This window comes from Nothobranchius furzeri, chromosome 1 (genome assembly GCF_043380555.1).
Source record: "Nothobranchius furzeri strain GRZ-AD chromosome 1, NfurGRZ-RIMD1, whole genome shotgun sequence".
Taxonomy (NCBI): domain Eukaryota; kingdom Metazoa; phylum Chordata; class Actinopteri; order Cyprinodontiformes; family Nothobranchiidae; genus Nothobranchius; species Nothobranchius furzeri.
The window spans coordinates 99,127,220-99,147,450 of record NC_091741.1 but is presented as its reverse complement, the minus strand read 5'-3'; the positions used below and the strand labels follow the sequence as shown (position 1 = coordinate 99,147,450).

At 42.0% G+C, this 20,231-nt stretch overlaps 2 protein-coding genes across 3 annotated transcripts; both read left to right on the top strand.

The window, feature by feature from the left end:
- The first annotated feature begins 3,629 nt into the window (after nt 1-3,629).
- On the top strand, nt 3,630-6,565 carry LOC129160715 (cis-aconitate decarboxylase-like). 2 transcript variants are annotated; one of them, XM_070552462.1, is made up of 6 exons: nt 3,630-3,647; nt 3,982-4,036; nt 4,129-4,316; nt 4,408-4,500; nt 4,735-4,940; nt 5,377-6,565. In XM_070552462.1, exons 1-6 carry the CDS (start codon nt 3,630-3,632, stop codon nt 6,302-6,304), a joined length of 1,488 nt encoding a protein of 495 aa, XP_070408563.1. In that variant the 3' UTR covers nt 6,305-6,565. The 2 variants fall into 2 exon arrangements, with proteins under 2 accessions (XP_070408563.1, XP_054591843.2); XM_054735868.2 differs by lacking the exon at nt 3,630-3,647 and having other exon boundaries at nt 3,899-4,036.
- LOC129160699 (L-threonyl-[L-threonyl-carrier protein] 4-chlorinase-like) lies at nt 6,423-14,557 on the top strand. Its single transcript, XM_070555914.1, has 10 exons — nt 6,423-6,485; nt 8,314-8,425; nt 8,470-8,587; nt 9,457-9,626; nt 13,303-13,434; nt 13,569-13,821; nt 13,899-13,990; nt 14,067-14,206; nt 14,286-14,390; nt 14,471-14,557. The coding sequence occupies exons 1-10, from the start codon at nt 6,423-6,425 to the stop codon at nt 14,555-14,557; spliced, it is 1,272 nt and encodes a 423-aa protein (XP_070412015.1).
- The last annotated feature ends 5,674 nt before the right edge of the window (nt 14,558-20,231 follow it).

The following is a 20,231-nucleotide window of genomic DNA, read 5'->3' as shown; positions in this document are numbered from 1 at the left end:
TTATGTCACATAGCATTCATGGACTAGTCTATCTTGACTCACAACAGGGAAGGCTGTTGTTGGTTTAGGGTCTCCAACAGTATAAGATAACCTTTAGCATTAGCTACTTCAGGCAAATCCTCAACTATGATGTGGCTCATTTCTACTTCCTGAAACTGGTGCACCAGAGCTCTCTTTTCCCCAGAGTACGACTTACAAGGCCTTCATCACTACTAGAGACCACTGCAAATGTATTCATTAAACAAGGGATCCCCATCTTTAAAGAGCTCATAATAAAATTAGATGGTTGAATTGTTTCAGAGTTCTTTAGCTGCTAATGACCTCTGGCAAATAACTAGATGCTTTCAAGTGCTTAATTAGTAATTGTTCAAAAATATATCTATTTATGTCAAGCTTTTAAACACCATTGTTGTTATTGTTTTATCTGAAGATCTGAATAAAGATGTACTGAGGGAGAGAATGCATTCATCTAGATAACATTTAGTAATTATTTAAAGATGCAAGCCTTAATACATTTTAATTATTTTTATTGCAAAAATTAATTAATGCACGAGAGAGCTTCAATGCAGAAACCACAAAAAGACATTCTGTTTTGCAATGAGTTCAAACATTATAAATTAAAAAGCATAACTATTTATTTACAGATTCAAATTGTTTGTGTTGATATATTTTGAAAATAAATATAACAATAAATATATAAATAGTCCAAAAAATTGTGGAGTTCATGCAGTTTAAGATGACTTTTGAATTAGCCATCTATCTATGCATCCACTAAGACACAAAAGTTACATCCATATAAACACACATCTTTAGTTTTCTTTTTCCCTCTTTTGCTGTTTGTCAGTATGAAAAGCAAAGCACAGCTTGGGTAAGAGAAGTTGACTTGAACGTGATCAGCCAGGTAGACAGTCTTCGCTAAGAGACACTCAAATCATGGAGTTCTTCAGTCTGTCAAAGATCTGTTGGACTTTGATAGCAGGGACACAGCCTTCTCTCACAATGGTGATGACTCCTGAACGAAGGTTAGAAGAGCTTCAGTTAGAAACTTGACCTTAAACAGCCCCAGTAGGAAGAAATCATGGCCCCTTACCTTCATCAATCCTCAGGCAGTTGACCACAGTTGAAGCAACTACTTCATTCGAGTCACCATCACAAAGTACTCCTTGGATCTTGTGTCCCAGTCGACTGCAGCAAAAGAAGCAGTTTGAAACAGTAATTAGTGTATGGTGCTAAAAGTTTTAGAGATGTGCTGTTTGTTAGTTTGCATTAAACTTCTTTGAGGAGACTCTTACTTAATGACCATGCTGTGGTGGGTGCTGTCTGATTCTCCACTGGGATTGGCTGATGTTATGGCCAGGGGTCCAGTGATGTCACATAGGTGGCAGGTCACGGTGTGGTCTGGGACACGGATCATGATGCTGTCTCTGGTACCAACACGGTCATAAGCAGGTCCAACTCCTACAGAAATGAGGTTAAAGTTCACGTAAAAACTGAAAACTGATACAGAATTCTGCCACTCAACATTCAAACACTCTACACTGCTGACCTAGTCTGTAAAGCCAGTCTCCTTTGCTGACAATGCAGCTGATGCCTCCAGGATACACATTCCTCATGAACTCCCACAGCAGAGGGCTGAAAGGAGGCCTGGCTGCAACCAGCTGTTCCACACTGGAGATGCAAATGCATATAGGCTTCTCTGCAGGTCTGTCCTGCAAAAGGTCCAATTCAACAAGATGGTGACTTCATGAAAATGTATATTGCTGTTAAACAAGCCTCCTCTATCTTCTTACTTTAATGTTGTAGATTTTTTCTATCGCCTGAGGATTCTTGCAGGAAGCAGCCAGAGCGTACACAGTATCTGTGGGAATACCACACACACCCCCGTCCTCGAGAAGTCGAGCTATCTTCAACAGACCGCTGGTGAGACCCGAGCTAGCCACCGGACAGGACGGCTCGTCACAAGATTCCTGTTTCACTTTTTCCTAAAACAAAACACACACACATTTTTATTAATTATTCACGCTGATTCTTAAAGGTAGGCCAATCTAAACTTCAGTCATTACCTTTATTATGGGAGGACCCATTGGGATCACTCTTTGTGAGAAGATGCAGTTCATCAGTGAAGCCAAGGTGCCATAAAAGCAAATGATGGATACCAATGCAAGCATGGCAACTGCAATACATCGTTTCTGGATGTTAGACTTTATTTGTTCTGATGAGAGTCAGCATCGTAAATACATAAAGTTTATAACAGGCGGTTTTAACTCACTTTCAAGTTGGTATGGAAGTCTGTGCAGGGTGGAGAGAAGGAAGCAGACAAGAACAACCTCCATGATTGTTGTTAGAAACAACAGAACCACGTTCCTATAAGCAGCTAATAGAAGAAACAAAAGTACAAAATTATGAATGAATAAAAACTGTGAATTCCAGCGCTGAAAGCAGATACTAGACCTTACCAATCAGCATGAGGAAGGCATTATTGACCAGTAAAGCAACGCTTCCAGCTGTGAATCCATAGGCTGCCTGGAGTGTTAACATTCCTAACACTCCTGGTTCTCCATAGAAACTGGCAGGAAACCCGTCTGCTGTCATGGTGTTTCTGTAGACAATCCAAACATATAATAAAAGTCTAAAATGGTAATCGTCAACAGCAACATTAATATATGAATTTTAAAAGGAACCAGTGAAAGATTGAGCATAATATAATATAATATAATATAATATAATTAATATAATATAATATAATATAATATAATATAATATAATATAATATAATATAATATAATGTAAAACGGTCCTTGCCTGTCATAAGTAGGCTGAGCCAATCTTGTCATGTAACTAATGTAAAAGTCATTTATTACGACGCTCCTCTAACAGGCTCTCTGAAGAGGAAGAATTTATTCTAAATGAAAACAATTTTATCAATAGAATAATACCCCAAACATTACTGTTATTTTCATGTTGTTGAAAAACTACAGGATATTGCAATAATAGTTTTAATATTTATAAATAAACTCTTGTCAGGGAGCATCCTTTATGCAGATTTAGGTCTGATTCAATCTACAAAGCAGAGTATATAATAATCTAGCTATAGGTTTAAGGATCTTTGATGGGTGACATGCAGAAACAAAATATTTACTCCTGTCGGCAATAAAAGAAAGAACAAAGTTTTACCTGTTGAAGTTGTTCAGACTGATGGAAAGCTGAGTTGTGCTGAAGGAGGGACGAAGGTTTGCCTTAAATATGATCTGTTTGTGTAAAGGAGGAGTTACTGAGAATTCCCCACTCTGTCACACAGCAGCATACTTACAGGTGACATCACTGCCTTTCACTTTACACAAAAGTGGCTTTTCCTCCTTCTTTCTCCTTCCTCCCCCTCAAGGCTATTGATGATGGTGAACGTTACACCACAGATAATGACCCGGGTGGAAAAGCCTCATTCTGATGTGATGCAGGATTGCAAAAGGAACCTGCCCTTCCTGCTCCTTTGGTGTTTCCGGTCATTGTAAGTCCTGGACTATATAAGGCAGGTGGATTTTCAGCCACAAAAGCATCAGCACCCTTCACTGCTCAGCTGCTGCATCCAAGAGAAACAAGAAACAAGATCATTGTGACAGAAACTTGAAGTCATGTTCTCCACGCTACAGGTAAGATTACAGACATATTTATGCTTTTAGTCAGTTTTCAGACTCTAAAAGTGATGGTTTTAAGTCCTTTTCAAATAAAGAAGTCATAAAAATATCTAAAAGTAGAGGTTTGTAGTGCGGCCAAGGCAGGGAACTATAAAATAACTCCTGCTAATTGTTGAGGAGAACACTCATGCTGGTAAACACCTGTTACACCTCTACACTGGCTCTTTCAAACACAAACATTAGATTAAAGACGTGAACAAGTAAATGCAGGAACTCATCAGCCTGTAGTCATCCTGAGATGTGAAAAATAACTGAAATGCTTTGTTCTGATTTATGTTTTGTCCCAAAGAAAACCATCAGACCAGTGCGGGCTGCCAGAAGACTGCATAACACTGCAGTGGAGGGTAAACAGATATGCTGACTTTGATTAAAAATAATAATAATAACCTTAATTAATAACCTTTATTAAACAACTTTTATCTTTTCATTCCTGCAGTCCAGAAGCACCCAGCCCCAGAAGATATGGTCACAGCCAGTTTTGGGAAGTTCATCAGTGAAATAAAGCCTCAGCATTTGTCTCCGGTTGTGCTCCATCGCAGCAAAAGAATGGTGCTGGACAGCATCGGGGTCGGACTGATAGGGAGCAGGACAGATGTGTTTGAGCTGGCTCTTCAGTTCTGCCAGGTGAGGCAAAGTGAAAGTCTGAGTCAGGTCCAACCCAAATGTGTCCAGAACAGATGAGTGAATGTAGGGTTGTTTCTGTGTTTGTTCTTAGCACATGTATGCTCCGGATCACATCAGCTCTGTGTACGGATGCAGAGGGATCAGACTCTCCCCAACACTGGCAGCTTTCGTTAATGGAGTAGCGGTGAGAAACATACGTGGAAAACAACCATATATAAATAACCACATAAACATCAGTGGAAACATTTTGTATAAACAGCTTTTCTCAGCTGTTGGTGCAGCGTGGCTCCCAAAGACCACAGGGTTAGAATATAGACATAGCTGGGTTCTGATCTAGTTATGACCCTCACAGAAAAAGTTATTATTCTGACTCCTTTCAGCTTCAGTATGATGAGACACAAACTCTGGTTGCTTCCAGACTCATTCCATGGACTTTGATGACACGTGGCATCCAGCCACTCATCCCTCAGGAGCTGTTCTCCCAGCTTTGTTTGCTCTCAGTGACATGATGCCGGCTAACAGCAAAACAAGCGGTCTGGACTTCTTACTGGCCTTCAATGTCGGCATTGAGATCCAGGGCCGTCTGATGAGGTTCTCTAATGAAGCACGCAGCATTCCCAAGAGGTCAGTGCCTCACAGCACAAGTCAAGCTTGACCCAGAAAGTCTGGTTTTAGCACGATCTTCATGAACACGTTCGTTTAAAGACGCCCTTGTTTGACTGTGCTGATCTCAGCACTGAGGTGTAAGAGGCCGTTTTAGTGATGTCAGTGTAATGATGCGTACTGTAGGAACAGCAGGGGCTCTTGGTGTAATGTTAACAGAATTAGCACAAACCAAACCCTTCATCTGGTGGGTGTTTTAGAAACTCAGGTGACCTGAAACGAGTCAAATCAATTCATCTTGTTCTAAAGATTCAACCAATAGAAACGTTCTTAAGTGGTGATGCAGATCAGTGATTGTTTCAGTTACAACAGAATAAATGTTCTAACTGAACTGTGTGTGTGTGTGTGTGTGTGTGTGTGTGTGTGTGTGTGTGTGTGTGTGTGTGTGTGTGAACAGGTTCCATCCTCCCACTGTGGTGGGTCCTATGGGAAGTGCAGCAGCCTGTTCTCGTCTCCTGTCTCTGGATCCGTCTCAGTGCAGTCATGCCTTGGCTATAGCAGCTTCTCTAGCTGGAGCTCCAATGGCTAATGCTGCCACTCAGTCCAAGCCCCTTCACATCGGCAACGCCTCTCGTTTGGGGCTTGAAGCTGCTCTGCTGGCCTCCAGAGGCCTAGAGGCCAGTCCTCTGGTCTTGGATGCTGTTGCAGGAGTGGCGGGCTTCAGCGCCTTTTATGAAGATTATGTTCCTCAGCCTTTAGAGTCACCTGATGATGGTGGACATGTGTTCCTGTTAGAGGAGCAGGACATGGCTTTTAAGCGTTTTCCTGCCCATCTGGGGATGCACTGGGTAACTGATGCTGCAGCTGCGGTCCATGAGCTCCTTGTGGGACATTGTCTAGGACAGGTGTCCCCACATCAGGTCCAGGACATCCTGCTCAGAGTCACCCAGTCTAAATACATCAACAGGCCTTTTCCCGAGTCAGAGCACGAGGCACGCCACTCCTTCCAGTTTAACGCCTGCAGCGCTCTGCTGGACGGTGAGGTGACCGTGCAGTCCTTCAGCCCGCCCGCCATGAGCCGCCCAGAGCTGCACTTCCTGCTGAGCCATGTTCGCATGGAGCATCCTGAGGACAACCCCGCCAATTTCAACCGCATGTACGGAGAAGTCCAGGTGACTCTAGTTGGAGGAGACATCCTGAAGGGCCGCTGTGACACCTTCTACGGCCACTGGCGCAACCCGCTGACAAACGAGAGCCTGAGGAAGAAGTTCAGAAGCAACGCAGAGGTGGTGCTGCCATCAGAGAAGGTGGAGCGGCTGGTGGAGGTGGTGGAGGAGCTGGACAGGCTGGATGATTGTGGAGCTCTTCTCTCACAGCTGCAGTGATCAATAACACTGAACAATAACCCAACAATCCTTCAGCATAGAAATAAGAATAATATTATTTTTATATTAATGTTCTGAAATGATCTGCTTAGTGTAGACTGGAAATAAACACATTGTCATGATTTTCCTCTGGAGTTTTCCTCAAGCTGATGTTTCCTCTATTCTTCAAGATTGTCTTTTGGTATTGAATTCTGTTTTTATCGTAACAAAATTCAGATAAAAACATGACTCGTGTGTGTGTGAGTCATATTTCTTGTTTAATGCCTGTTTTTACATTAATATTGTTAATCTATGAAAATGTGTTTCCTGCAACCTTTTCTCAAAATGTGTACATAATAAAGTGTTTTAAAAATGTAAAACACATGGTCATAAAGTCAACTGTGTGTGTGTGTGTGTGTGTGCGTGTGTGTGTGTGTGTGTGTGTGTGTGTGTGTGTGTGTGTGTGTGTGTGTGTGTGTGTGTGTGTGTGGTCTCTTCGACAAGGACATGTCATTCAAATCTCACGTTAAATTGGTTTGTGGGATTTCCTTTTTCCACCTTCGGAATATTGTTAAGATTAGAAGTATCCTTTCCAGGAGTGATGCTGAAAAACTAGTTCATGCATTTATTACATCAAGACTGGATTACTGTAATTCATTACTCTCAGGAAGTCCACAGAATGTAGTTAAAAGTATTCTGCTTGTCCAAAATGCTGCAGCAGGAGTTCTGATGAGAATTAAAAAGAGAGATCATATCTCTCCTGTCTTAGCTTCCCTACATTGGCTGCCTGTTTAATTCAGAATAGATTTTAAGATCCTCCTTCTCACATATAAAGCTCTTAATAATCAAGCTCCGTCATACATCAGTGACCTGATTGTTCCATACATTCCTAACCGAGCACTTCTCCCTCAGACTGCAGGTTTACTGGTGGTTCCCAGAATATCTAAAAATAGGATGGGAGGCAGATCTTTTAGCCATCAGGCTCCTCTCCTGTCGTTAACCAGCTCCCAGCTTTAGTCCTTGAGGCAGACTTCTTGTCTACTTTTAAGACTAGACTTAAAACATTTTTATTTTGATAGGGCCTAGTTAATATCAAAGGAAACTTCAGGGTTAATGTTAAAAACCCTGATGTTGTTAGACATTGTGGTAGAGGGGTAACATAAAAACTGGTGCGGACAAAGGGGGAGTGTAAATAAAATGTATTTTTATTAACACAGGGCTAACACAATTACTCAGTCCTTGACTGGAAAAATGTCAAAACGCAATTACACTGGGATATAACTAACGAAGGCGATGGAGAAAACTCAAAACAACTGAGACAAACGGTCTCAGGGAAGAAAACACGAGAATATCGGTACTAAAGAAAAAACATGCCGGAGCTAACTAACTAAAACAAATCTCGATGGCTATAACTATGATAAATATTATTACTACTAGCAAAACTTAAAGAGAGCTCTAAGGCTGAAAAGAACTGAAATTCAAGCACTAGAGCAGACAAAACATGGATCACTAAACGAAAATAGCTAATAATTATTCGAGGATTAAATGAAAAGAACTATCTATTCTAATTATCACAATCATAAAAGTTCTTTATCCAATTCGAAACCGTAAGTCCACAAAGATCCACACCGAGGAGAGAAAGACAGGGTGTTAAGCTGTGAGTCTCTCCACGAGAACTGAAAGCTGCAGTCCTTTAAACCATCGGTCTTCATTAGTTGATTGTATGCAGCTGGGACAGCGACGGCGGGCAGAGGTGGAGGCCAGCCTGACGAGGACCTGTCCAAGGTCCTGAATGGCATGGAGGGAGCAGGACTGGGACATTCAAGGTGCAGGAGCCCAGGATTCATAACAGTTAAACATGGCCTAAAAAAGATGTGAAGTCCTTTGCATTTGCAAAATACTGTGTTGAAGGAATAACCAAAGGGAAACAGCCAAAAATGTGATAACAATTTATATTGTGTCTCCATGTTTCTGCCCTTCCCCTGAACTTCAACTGTGAGTCTGGGCTGATTCTGTCCACCATCTCTCAGGCTTTTGTGGTGATCCATCAGATCAGAAAAGCTCCACAGAATGACGTATTAAATAGGGTGACCAGACGTCCTCTTTTCCCCGGACATGTTCACTCTCTGTCCGGGACGTCCGGTAGGGTTTCCTACATGGAATAAAGTGTCCTGTTTTTCATCCAGGAGCAGGGATCGACTTATGGGGTCTATATCTTTCAGGGAAAGATCCAGTTTCTACCATTATTACAATATTTATGGACTCTCAGCGTAGCGGGATTCTGTTGAGCGGAGAGGACGCAGAGTGCTGATCGTTGGTGCGCGCGCTGCGTCCGGCCCACGATACATTCACAAAGTGGCGCAACAAAACATTATTATTAACACATGATCATTCGTATCTGTTTAAATCCTCTGGTATTCTGTCTTTTAATCGTTCCTGACGCACTCCACTCATCGTGTGCTGCGGTGATTTCACCTCACTGACACAGCATCGAAACACGCACTACGCTTTGCGGTCAGGAGATCCCTTTGATCTGCTTAGTTCAAAAGTAACTGATGAGGTGAAAAAGTAAGAATCCAGGCAGCAGTTTTTCTGGAGAGTTTAGAGGAGATGCAGGAAGATGAGAGACAGGCAGGACAGGAAATAGTTCAATAAAAACAAGAAAACAAAGCAAAGTGCTGAAAAGTAAAATGTAGATAGGTTTATCCCCACTACACGTTTTTACCTGTACAAAACAATAAGTTACACACATGTAATATTTATACATCTGATACAATTCAGATCACCTTCAAAACTCAGACAAACCCAGGGCCGTTTCAAGGCATTTTGGGGGGCCAAGGCAAAACAGAACACCCCTCACCCCTATAACTGGGCTCCCCAGAAGTTATACAGTGTTTGTAAAAGCATCTCAGACATCACTGACAGCTCCTAATATTGTCAGACGAAAAACAAAATTGTCGGACACGCTGTCATCTGTTTCTTTTCTAAACTCACAAACAGCGCCGGCGCTCCACACACGCACACCACGCACATCGCTTAGGGCACCACGCGGGGGGAGGCGCACCAAACGCAAGCTTATGAAAAAATAATAAATATGATAAAGACAGATTTCAATTAGAAGATGTGCAAAGCAAGTTAACAGCATGTTTAAAGAGAGAAAACAATACAAAAAGTAAAGGAGATGGACCGTGTCACACCGTCCCCCCACCCCACCCCACACCCCAGCAGTACACCTGCGGAGGATGCAGCTGGCACAGTCATGGCTCCGAAAAGGCTGCAGGAGTCCGGGGCAGTAAAGAGACAAAAGAAAAACAGCGGGATAATGCTGTTCCTTTGATTGCAGGTAAGACAAGTATTTTAATGGAAATTCTTGCCTTTTTATCCATTTCCAATTCTAAACACGTGTGATCAAGTTCAGAGGGTCGTTTGACCTAGCTTAAATTCGGACTTGTTACTGCTGTTAATTAATCTGTTTTTGGTCAAATTTTGCCTAGTTTGGTAAGCATGCTGCTTTTCAGGACTTTTATTCGGTGTTTTTTGCACTCTGCTTCCGCACATTTAACATTTTGACTCTATCTGCATGGTTTGGGCAGATTTCGTACTCTGCTTCTCCAGTCTGTTAAAAGTATAATGCGCCACTCTGTCCCGCAGCCTCCCGTCTGCCTACCGGGCGTTCATTAGTAGCTGAGTGAGAGAGGCTGAGAGGGAGAGAAACAGAGAAGCTTTAGAGCTTTTTTACTGCTGGAGAAAAAAACGTAGCAAGTCATCATCTTCCTAAATGCAGTTATTCTCTTCTGAATCAGCACTTCTTTAAAGAAGAAGAAATAGTTAAATGCAACAAAGGGAAATATCCTTTTATTCAGCCTGTTCATGTGACTTGTATCAACAAATAAGTCTGAACAGTGTTAAAGGTTATTCATCTAAAAAATAGACCTTGAAGAGTTAGAAAATTTGTTTTAATAAATTCATCTTAAAACATCTTTCTCAAGTAAAATAAAGTTTCCTCTGTGAGGTCAGATAGACCCATCTGTGCTGTTTTGCAACAGAGATAAACAAATGAATCATATTTGTCCACCCAAATACTTAAATATCACAAAAACAGGAAGGACAAAAACACTCTCAAGGTAAAGTAAGACATTTTATTTTTAAATAAGCGGCTGTTTGTGATTAATCATGAGTTAACTATGGACATGATTTATATCATTATTAAATAGCCCATGTGGCCTATAGGCTATGTAACTGAGATTTAATATGAAAAATTAGACAAACCTATTTTCAAATTAGGTATTTGCTCTCTTAATATATATCTCATAAACATTTACAGGCCAAGGGGAACACCAGCTGCTGATGGTATAATTTGAAGAAAAAAGTCCATTATGCTAACCTCCTCCCTTCATATTCAGAATTTTCTAGTTGTGTATAAACGTGTATATTGTGCCTCTCTAGTTCTTAAAAAAGGTTAGTTTTGAATTTAGTCATGTCACATGCCAGTGATTTATAAGCCAATATAAACCTATAAATTATCTATTGCAGTATTTTTTTTACCATGGTTTAAAACTTTTATCTTATTATAAAATGAATATGACAAATTATCTTTTTGTGTTTGAATGCAGGCTCAATGAACAAGTACATTCAAGGAGGAGCTCACGCCAAAAGTTCAGATCAGCCACCCACCAGCAGTTCAAGAGCTCAAGATCAGTTGTCAGCCATCACGTCTGAACCTTCTACAACATCACCCAGCCCTGACCAGGAATTACGAAGTAAAGCACACCTACAGACCGAGCACAGCCCACAGCCAGCACCTCTGAAGGCAGAGTGGGTCCTGGATCTGAAAATTACATTGGAGAAACACATGTGCCACAACCGGTGCTTGTGGTGTGTGGACCTGTAACATAGTTCTAAATAATAACAATATGGAGTTCCTGTGTGTATGTTATATTATGTAAATATCAATCCTACTTTTTGGAAATAATAAGCAGTTTGTGCATACAAGAGAATTAAAGAGAATTTAAGGAGAAGCGCTTGCACATACTGTGTTATTGTGTTGTTTTTTCTGCGGTGGGGGTGGGGGGGGGGGGCACCACGAAGACTTTGTGCTTAGGGCACCAAAATAGCTAGCAACGGCCCTGCTCACAAACATCTGTCAGTAATAAAAGCATCTGAAAGCCTCTATTTGTGGATTCTCTGAAAGTTTCCATGGAGTCCATGACAAACTTTTTTATCATTGATCCTATCGTCTAATCTCACAGCTGAAACAAGCATCCTTAATAATCTGTGCACATGAAGCATACAGATGCTGTAGTAAAACAAAAGGTATAATAATTTCTTATTAACAAAATGTTGTTGCAGCACTTAAGCAGCAGAAAAATGAGATTTTGCAGTAAATATGCAAATATTTACACATGAATTGTTTTACAGCCATTTTGTTGGCAGAATCTGATATTAATTTTAGCTCTTCACCTGGGAAAAAAGGGTCCCAACGTGGTTTGTGTGGCGTTGCCATAGTGTGATGTCATCAGTAGGCACAGATCTCCTGTCCTCTTTTTTGGAAGTGGAAATATGGTCACCCTATATTAAAGCTGGAGCAGACTCTAAGCAGGTATAAAGTCCTGGTTTTCAGCTGAGCTGAGTTCACTGAACCAGACAGACCCTCTGTGTGCTGACACACTTTGAAGGGTTGACTTTGGTGTGTTTATATATTTATCGTGTGCTGAACCCTGGTTCAGGATGATGTTTCAGTGCTGCCAAGTGAAGAGATTAAATCAGTGAAGTGCACCACCAAGTGGTGGATCTGGGTTCTTTTCTCAAAAAGAAAAAGGAAATCCATGCAGCTGGTCTGTTTTAGAGACATAGTTTTATGTTTTATTGTTTTAGTACAGAGAGAACTGTTTCTATGCTACCTGTGTCAGTCCTGATTCAAATATTTCAATAATAAATGTATTAGCTTTTTGTACAACAAACATACATATACCTCTTAAATAAAATTTACTTTCACTCTTTTCAAAAAACATTTGTATATTTTCTGTCAGAAACATTCATTTAGCTCTAAACATAAATTGCATTATCTTATAATAATATAGATCTTCTATTTTCATAATCTGTGATTTTAAAAACAACGGATCACTATGAGCATAATAATTGCTCTTGTTTATAACTCTAATAGTTTTCTTTTGTATAGTTTTTATTTCATTTATATGTGTTTTAAAAGTTGAACCCCATATTTCTATACAATATGACATGTAAGGTTGTATTAGTGAGCAGTATATTAAACGTGAGGCCTTATAACTTAGCCTGTCTTTCACTTTATATAATAGACCCAAATATTTTGCAATTTTTCCTTTTATATAATTTAAATGATGTTGTCAGGATAAATTAGAGTCAATCACAACGCCTAGAAATTTTATTTCAGACACTTTTCAATTTTAGTATTTGAAAATGTTAATTTAAAGTCCCCATTTTTTACCTTCTTATTTCCAAATATCATAATTATTATTATTATTTTTCTATTCAGTGATAATTTATTTACATCAAACCAAGATTTGAGGACATTTAACTCTTTTTCGGCCTTCTTTAAAAGTTCTTTTACATCTTTACCTGAACAAACTAACTAATTGTGTCAGATTTATGTTTGTAAGTTCTGTTCCATCTGACTGGTGTTCTACTGATTGTTGTTGCCTGTAAATTACTGCTTAATCCTTCAGGTTTGAGTTGAACTCAAGTCTAACAACACTTCTGAAAAGAAAAGCATAACATTAATATTTGGTCTCTTGGTAAAATCTGAGTCATCTGTTTAAAGGCACTCATGTGAAGACGTAGCTGCAGGGTTTGAACGTTCACCCAAGCTCTGGACAGGAAAGGAAGAAAGTCATTTCCCAGTTACTTTAGTCTTTCTCACATTTGTTTTGTTTTATTTTCACTTCTCCATAAAAAACACTTTATTTTCTCCTGAGCAACATCTGATATGAATCTTTTCTTTGTCTGATTAGTTATCTAAACAGTTCAGAGGCTTCAGCAGTGAGACGCTCTAACAAAGATGGCTGAACTCCAGCAGAGCTACAACCAGCAGGGTTTCCTGTCTCCTCTGTCCGTGCTGAATGAGATGGAGCTGAGGGAAGCCAGAGAAGCCTTTGCTAAGCTGGAGGATGAATTTGGTGAGGAGGATGTACAAATCACACATGCTGCAAAAAATTCCACATGCTGCAAATATTCAGGATTTATTTAGTACATTTTGTTCTGTCTGATCCATTTGTCCCAAACTGATTTTCTAACAAAACTGTCTATGCAGGTAAAGAGTACACTCAGTACAGCCTCCACAACGTTCACCTCCAGTATCCCTGGGTGATGAGCCTGACCAAACATCCCCGTATCCTGCAAGTGATCCAAGCTGTCCTGGGCCCAGACGTCCTCCTGCTGGACTCTCGTTTCATCTGTAAATACCCGATTCTCAAACCAGCCAACATCCTGGAGAATGAAGGAAGTCCGACCAAGTCTGATGGGGAGAACGGTCTTCCTTACATCGCCTGGCATCAGGATATGAGGTCCCGGTGACTCCAGTGAAAAAATAAATGTAAAAAGTGTCTTCACTGATTCTCAGTGTAAGCCTTTGGTTTTACAGGTATTGGGGAATTGCTGGTGGTCCGGTCCTCTCTGTGTGGCTCGCTCTTGATGACTCACAGAAGGAAAACGGAGTCCTTCAGGTTATTCCAGGTACTTCGTCTGAAGCTATAGCTTAACCCACAGTCCTAGTTAGCGCTTTGTCTCATGATCAGCTTTTTCACTGTAGGAAGCCACTTCTCTGGCATGCTACCCCATCGCCAAGCCACCCGCTCTGGAAACATGCTGTCGGTCAACCAGGAGATCCCAGAGGAGCTGGTTCAGGTGGAGGAGACTGTGTTCTGTCCTCTGAAAGATGGACAGATGTCTGTGAGTTGTTGTTGCTGTAATCTAAAATAGTTCTAAAGACAGTTACAACTTGATTCGTAATGACTTTTTTTCCCCACAGATTCATGATGGATTTCTTGTCCATGCAAGTGATCCGAACACGTCCCGGAGGAGGCGCTGTGGCTTTGTGATCCGTTATGTTCCCACCTGTGCAAACCCCATTCAGGTGAGACTAATCTCTTCAGGGTATTTTAGAACGTCTGACCATCTTTATATGATCATGTTTCTGATTGGTTCTGCTGCTAGGATCCTGATCGACCCAGGAAGTTTCATGCAACAATGTTGGCTTGTGGAGAAGACCAGTTCAATCATTTCTCCAACAAAAGCTCATGAAGGATCAACCATGTGGCTGGCAGCAGTCGTTCATCAAAGTCTTTTCTGTGTTTATCACCATCTCAGTGATTTAAGTTACTAACTATGATGATGAACTGAATTGTCTCTGAAACATATAAACAACCCTGCTGTTTTATGTGGTTGAAAAAGTAGCTTTGTTACAAACATAAAAGCACTTTCTTACATTTATAGTGGATCTTGTTTCATAACGTAAATAAGCCGTGAACATGCTTAGATGTGGAAAGTAAAATGTAACATTTTCCAGGGGATTAGGAGGCATTACATTCATTTGTTCAAGTAAATTATAATTTCTTTGTTAACCTCTGTATTTATTCATGACTGCTGGTGTTTTACCATGAGCACACAGAGCCTAGTGAAACACATATACTTTATTTTAGATGATCTCAGTGACATTTAAAAGCTGTTTAATGTACTTAAAATAGTATTTGTTTCTGTATCTGTCTTTAATTCAATAAAAAGTACATGTATGTATAAAAAAGTACTCATTATGTCATAAAAAACAACTGAAACTAAATAAAATTTTAAGTCTTCATTTGAAATGGACTGAACTTACATGTTATTTGAAGGTGTATCTAAACTTTACAGAAAGTTAAATCAGTTTTACAAAATACATTATATTAATATATTTTATTTATTGTATATTTTTTTATAATTACTTTTGTAAATGTGATCTAATTTTAACTGAAAATAAAAGCTGTTTTAAATGTGGTGGCATACACTTCCAGGCTGTTTAACTATGAAACTTACAAATGACTCACTGACCAGTTTAATGTGAAAAATGTTCAGAGCTATTTTCTGTCCTTACTTTGCCCAGTTCAGAGTCACGGAGCTCATACCAGTATTAACCAGGAGAGAGACGAATAACACCTGAACAACAGGATAACAGAGCTGACACAGAGACATGATCATAGATTAAATTAGACTCCTAATGACTCTAAAATAGATGTTTTGGGATTGCAGGGAGGGAACTGGAAAAAAAACATAGATGCAAAAATATGTTTACTGGAAAGTTCCCAGCAGAGATTTGAGCAGCTTCTTGTATCACACTGCCCCATCATAACCATTGTTCTGTTACAGTAATGGATGTTAATGTTGTTGCCTGCCAGTGTGTGTGTGTGTGTGTGTGTGTGTGTGTGTGTGTGTGTGTGTGTGTGTGTGTGTGTGTGTGTGTGTGTGTGCGCGCGCGCACCAGAAGTGAGCAAATCCCATGTTAAAAATGCCAGTTTCACAGCAGAAATAAATAGCCTGGTTAAAAAAAATCATTTTAGGCTTAATAGATCTAGTTTGCACTGAACTGTGAGTGTTAGCCCGATATCCTCAGTCAGCTTATCTAGTTATGATTTCATTACTAAGCAGGCCAGAGGTGCCTTCACTTTGGAGTTTTTCTTGCTAAAAACGCCCGGGAAAACTCTGTTAGCTTTGGGTTAGCATGTAGCTAAGTACCGCTGATCTCTGACCGTGGAGTGTCTAAAAGTTAAATAACAGTGTTAAAAAGACAGGTGGTTATACATGATTAAAATGGAGATTTTCAATTAAAACAGACATCTAAAAAGCTCCCACACACGTCACAGAGGTCTACTGACCATACTCACAAATGTTTGGAGCTGAGAGGGAGCCAGCACTCTGGTCCCTCGTCTGTTTTAAAAGCCAAAGAGCATTATGGCTTTCTCCCATCTAAAATAGTTCAAACTAAAACCCTTAAAACACTAATGAAGTCAAAAATGAGACATGGCACAGATATGTGCAAATCAGATCAGACAAACACAAGCAGCCAGGCAACTCTTCCTCTGGCTTTCTCCGGTCTTCCATCTATATTTTGTTCTGTTATCAATAAATCACAGCAAACGTGTCTTTAGTGTACTGCATGATTAAGTCTAGAAGCATCTGATGCCTTTTTTTAGCCTTTTTTCTGATTGTTTTTCAACAGCTGAACCAACCCTAACCCACACAATAATGTTTGTGTTGTTAGGCTCTCTCCTGCTGTTGGTGAACGGCTCTGCCAGCTCTCCTCTAAAAGACTTCATCCCCCCTGGGGTTTTGCTCCTCATCATCACAGTCCTTGTAGCTTATGCAGGTTTGTTTTGAAGGAGTTTCTGCTGACCAATGTGATTTACTTCCTGTTTCCAGCCTGCTAACTGGACTGTCTCTCCCTCCTAGGTGTCCGTCACAGCCTGTCCCACGCCCAGCTGTTTTCCACTCTGTGTCTCACCGTCTCTGCTCTGTGGTGTGGCTCAGGTCTGATCTATATTCTGGTAGGACAGGGGGTGCTGCAGCTCACAGACCTGAAAGCCTCACTGGTTCCTGGTCTGGCAGCGTTTACTCTAGCCTTGTTCATCATAGGCAGTGTTGCACTCTTTGTGAAGAAACAGGTTCTGTTCCTCATAGCCGTCTGCATTTCTTTAGCTTCTGCCCATCAAACCGCTGACCTGTGTGCTGCAGGGTTTGGAAAGTCTGCCACTGCTGCAAACTACCTTCTTGTCTGTCTGGTGTGTGTTCACTTTGGATTTGGACGTCTTCTGTCCACAATCACTCAGGGTACAGTGAGACCCCCAGGAGTTGCCCAGAAGCTGAAAGCTGAGCTGAAAACAGACCAGAACCAGAGGTGCAGTGATGTAGCACGTGTAGGTTTGGTGATGAACTTGTTGTCTGCCTCTGTGTTGGCCTGTCCCCTGTCACGTGTTGTCCCTACACCCTCTGTTAGACTTGTCCCCATGCTGTGGACAGCTGGAGTCTTCCAGCTAAGCCTGTGTGTCCTCTTTTATCGATCTTTGGACATACTGGCTGCTACTTTCTATGGTTTTACAGCCCTGCTGAGGTTTGCAGAGGGCTACAGTACTTTGTTGTCCTGGTACTCCATCCAGCCTTTCTCTCCCGTTCCCTTTCCTGTTGTCTTTGCGGTGCTTTTCTCCACTCTGGCCCTGTTTCGCTGTCAAAAGAGCCTGCTGGAGGGCCTCTACCAGTTATTCTTTGTAGCCTATTGTATTTCCATTGCAGCACAGCCCAAAGGCTTCTTCCAAGGAGGTACTCAGGGGGTGAAGGGTGCTATATTTGTAGCTACAGTTGGAATGCTGTTCATCACTGCATTCAACATGGTTTCCAGTACCAAGATTCCTGCAGGGCAGGGTGTGTTTAAGGCTTTAGTAACCAGGATGGGGAAACTCAAGCCCAGAGCTCTTTTATTTTTTAATTTTTTTTTTTACCGTGTCCTGTCTGGCTGTGAAGCAAGCAGAATTGATGTCTGAATGCTGGTGACAAGCCTTACAGATTTACTCTCAGGTGGTGCATCAAAGCGTTTGCTTTTAATGTCACGCCTGATACTTAAAACTTTATTGTTACTGTTGTTGAATGCTTGGTAATTCCGACCAGACACGGAGACAGAGGTGAAAGAGAAAGGAAAAGAAAAGGTGGGGAGGGGGGGGGGGGGGGTTCCACAAAAATGAACAATGAACAAGAGTCTGCTTCTAGACCTGCAGAACAAGACAAAAAAAAAAGCAAAAGGACAAAAAAAAAGGGACACAACAACAATACAACAAGATCAAGCTATCCCTGCGTCAACTTGATGAAAAAATATATAATCAACATTGCTTAACTGAAGAATCACGATAATAAATCACAGGGCATTAAGTGCCCACCATAGTCTTAAGACCTGTGTTTAACGTGCCCAAGCCCATACTTTTGAGAGCACCATGTGAGCACCTGTGTGTGTACACGCGCTTGTTTATTTAAGGTTTCTCTATAGGAGCGTCCAACAGAGAGTGTGAGGAACCCCAGATCCGCCCCCCAAAGATGCGCAGGAGACGGGGGGAGCTCCAAGTTCCAGAGATCCAGGCGCTGCACCAGAACACAGGAACCCCAAGGAGACTGCAACCAGGAAGGCCCCCGCCCCCCTCGAGAGGCACAGAGGATCGCCCCGGGGGGCCACAACCAGCAGCCGGCAGAGTCCCGGGAGATATCAGCGGCAAGCCCACAGGCCCGCCCGCAGCCTCCCACCCCCTAGCCGGCCGAGCCCGGGACCCAGGGGCGACCACCCCCGCTGGGGACCCAGCAGAGCCCAGGGACCCAGACCCCACCAGGCAGCCACCGGGATCTATCAGGCAGATGCCAAAATCTTAAACCCCCAGACCCGGTTGCCACGAACACTCAGGCAGACCATGGCACAACCCCTCACACCAGGTGTGGCAGGGGGAGGGGGGACAAAGATCTATATCATCAAGAGAAGTTTCAGGAGAGGAGAGGAGTCAAAGGCCCCACCTGACATATACAGTCATACACAAACACAGTCACACACTCCCTCCCTCATGCTCACACATGCACATACAACCCAAGACTTACAAAAATGCACGCCGGACACCCACTCATGGTCCCCATACACACCCTATTCACTCTGGTCCCGGTACTGCTGCACATTGGGTACAACCATCACCGGTAACCAGAGTTTGACCCTTTCTGCTGGGGTGCTGATGAGCAGGCTCCCCCGCCCAACGCTGAGCACAGCAACCCACCACCCCAGACCCCAACCAGACGGCCATATCCCCCTCCTAGCCTCCAACCCCAGGAAGCCTAGCAACAACAGAGGTGGCAAAGACCCCTAGTCTCCCTCCGCCTGCTCCAATATAGTGTTGTGTAATCATGAGGCGTATTCCATGGCTGTGGTGAGTGGGCAGCAGGGCTGGCTTTATCGACAGGCGACACAGGCGGCCGCCTGGGGCGCCATCTGATGGATAGGGCGCAAAATAATAAAAAAAAGTTGATTAAATTCATGTTTGTAATATGAAATGCACTCTCTACATACTCAAAATTCCCCTTTGAAATTACATGAAATTAAAACATCAATATTTAAATTCTAATGATCTGGCTGCATTTCGAGCTCCCGCTTGAGCCACCGCTCCGATGCATTTGACCGTTAAGGTTGCCATAGTTACGTGTGTGGGTGGCACTGTAGAAGGACATCCTGTTGTCGTCGCGTTAAAATGTTTGATATTTTACGATGAAAAGAACGCCTAAGCCATCGGGATCAGCATTCCGAAAGCGAAGGAAGGAAGAAGAATAAAAACGGGCCCAAAGCAGAGGTATGTAGACTTAATAAGTTTTGCAAAGGAACTTTGTGCATTAGCATTGTAGCTAACTGCCTCTCCTGCCACGCACGGTCCACGGACGGACCCTCGCTAGCTGTTTACACACACAATACAGTATCTGTAACTTTAACCCATTCATTTTACTTTTGAATCATCGTGTCCAGATGCAGTGAGACAATGTTGAGTCTCACTGTGATGATGAAGAATGTAAGATTTTTTACTGGTTTTTGGAGCTTGATTGCAGCCTTTTATGAATGTTGTTTCAAGTTTTAAGTATGCATACAATATGAATTTAATATTTTCTTATCAGAAGAACGCTAGGTGTGGGTGTAGCAAATTTTCAACTTTGTCCGACACATCGGGCGGGCGGCACCGCCACGGCCGTGGCTGTGACTCCCCCGCTGCCGCCGGGCCCAGCGGGGAGTGAGAACTGCCTAAACACAGCATGACATCTTATGCCGTCTCTCTCTTGTTTACGCTGCAGCGTCTTCATCCAGGCATCACGCAGCAGCAGCAGCAGCAGCAGCAGCAGCAGCAGCACATTTACTGAGCTACAATCTCAGCGTCTAGAACCAGGT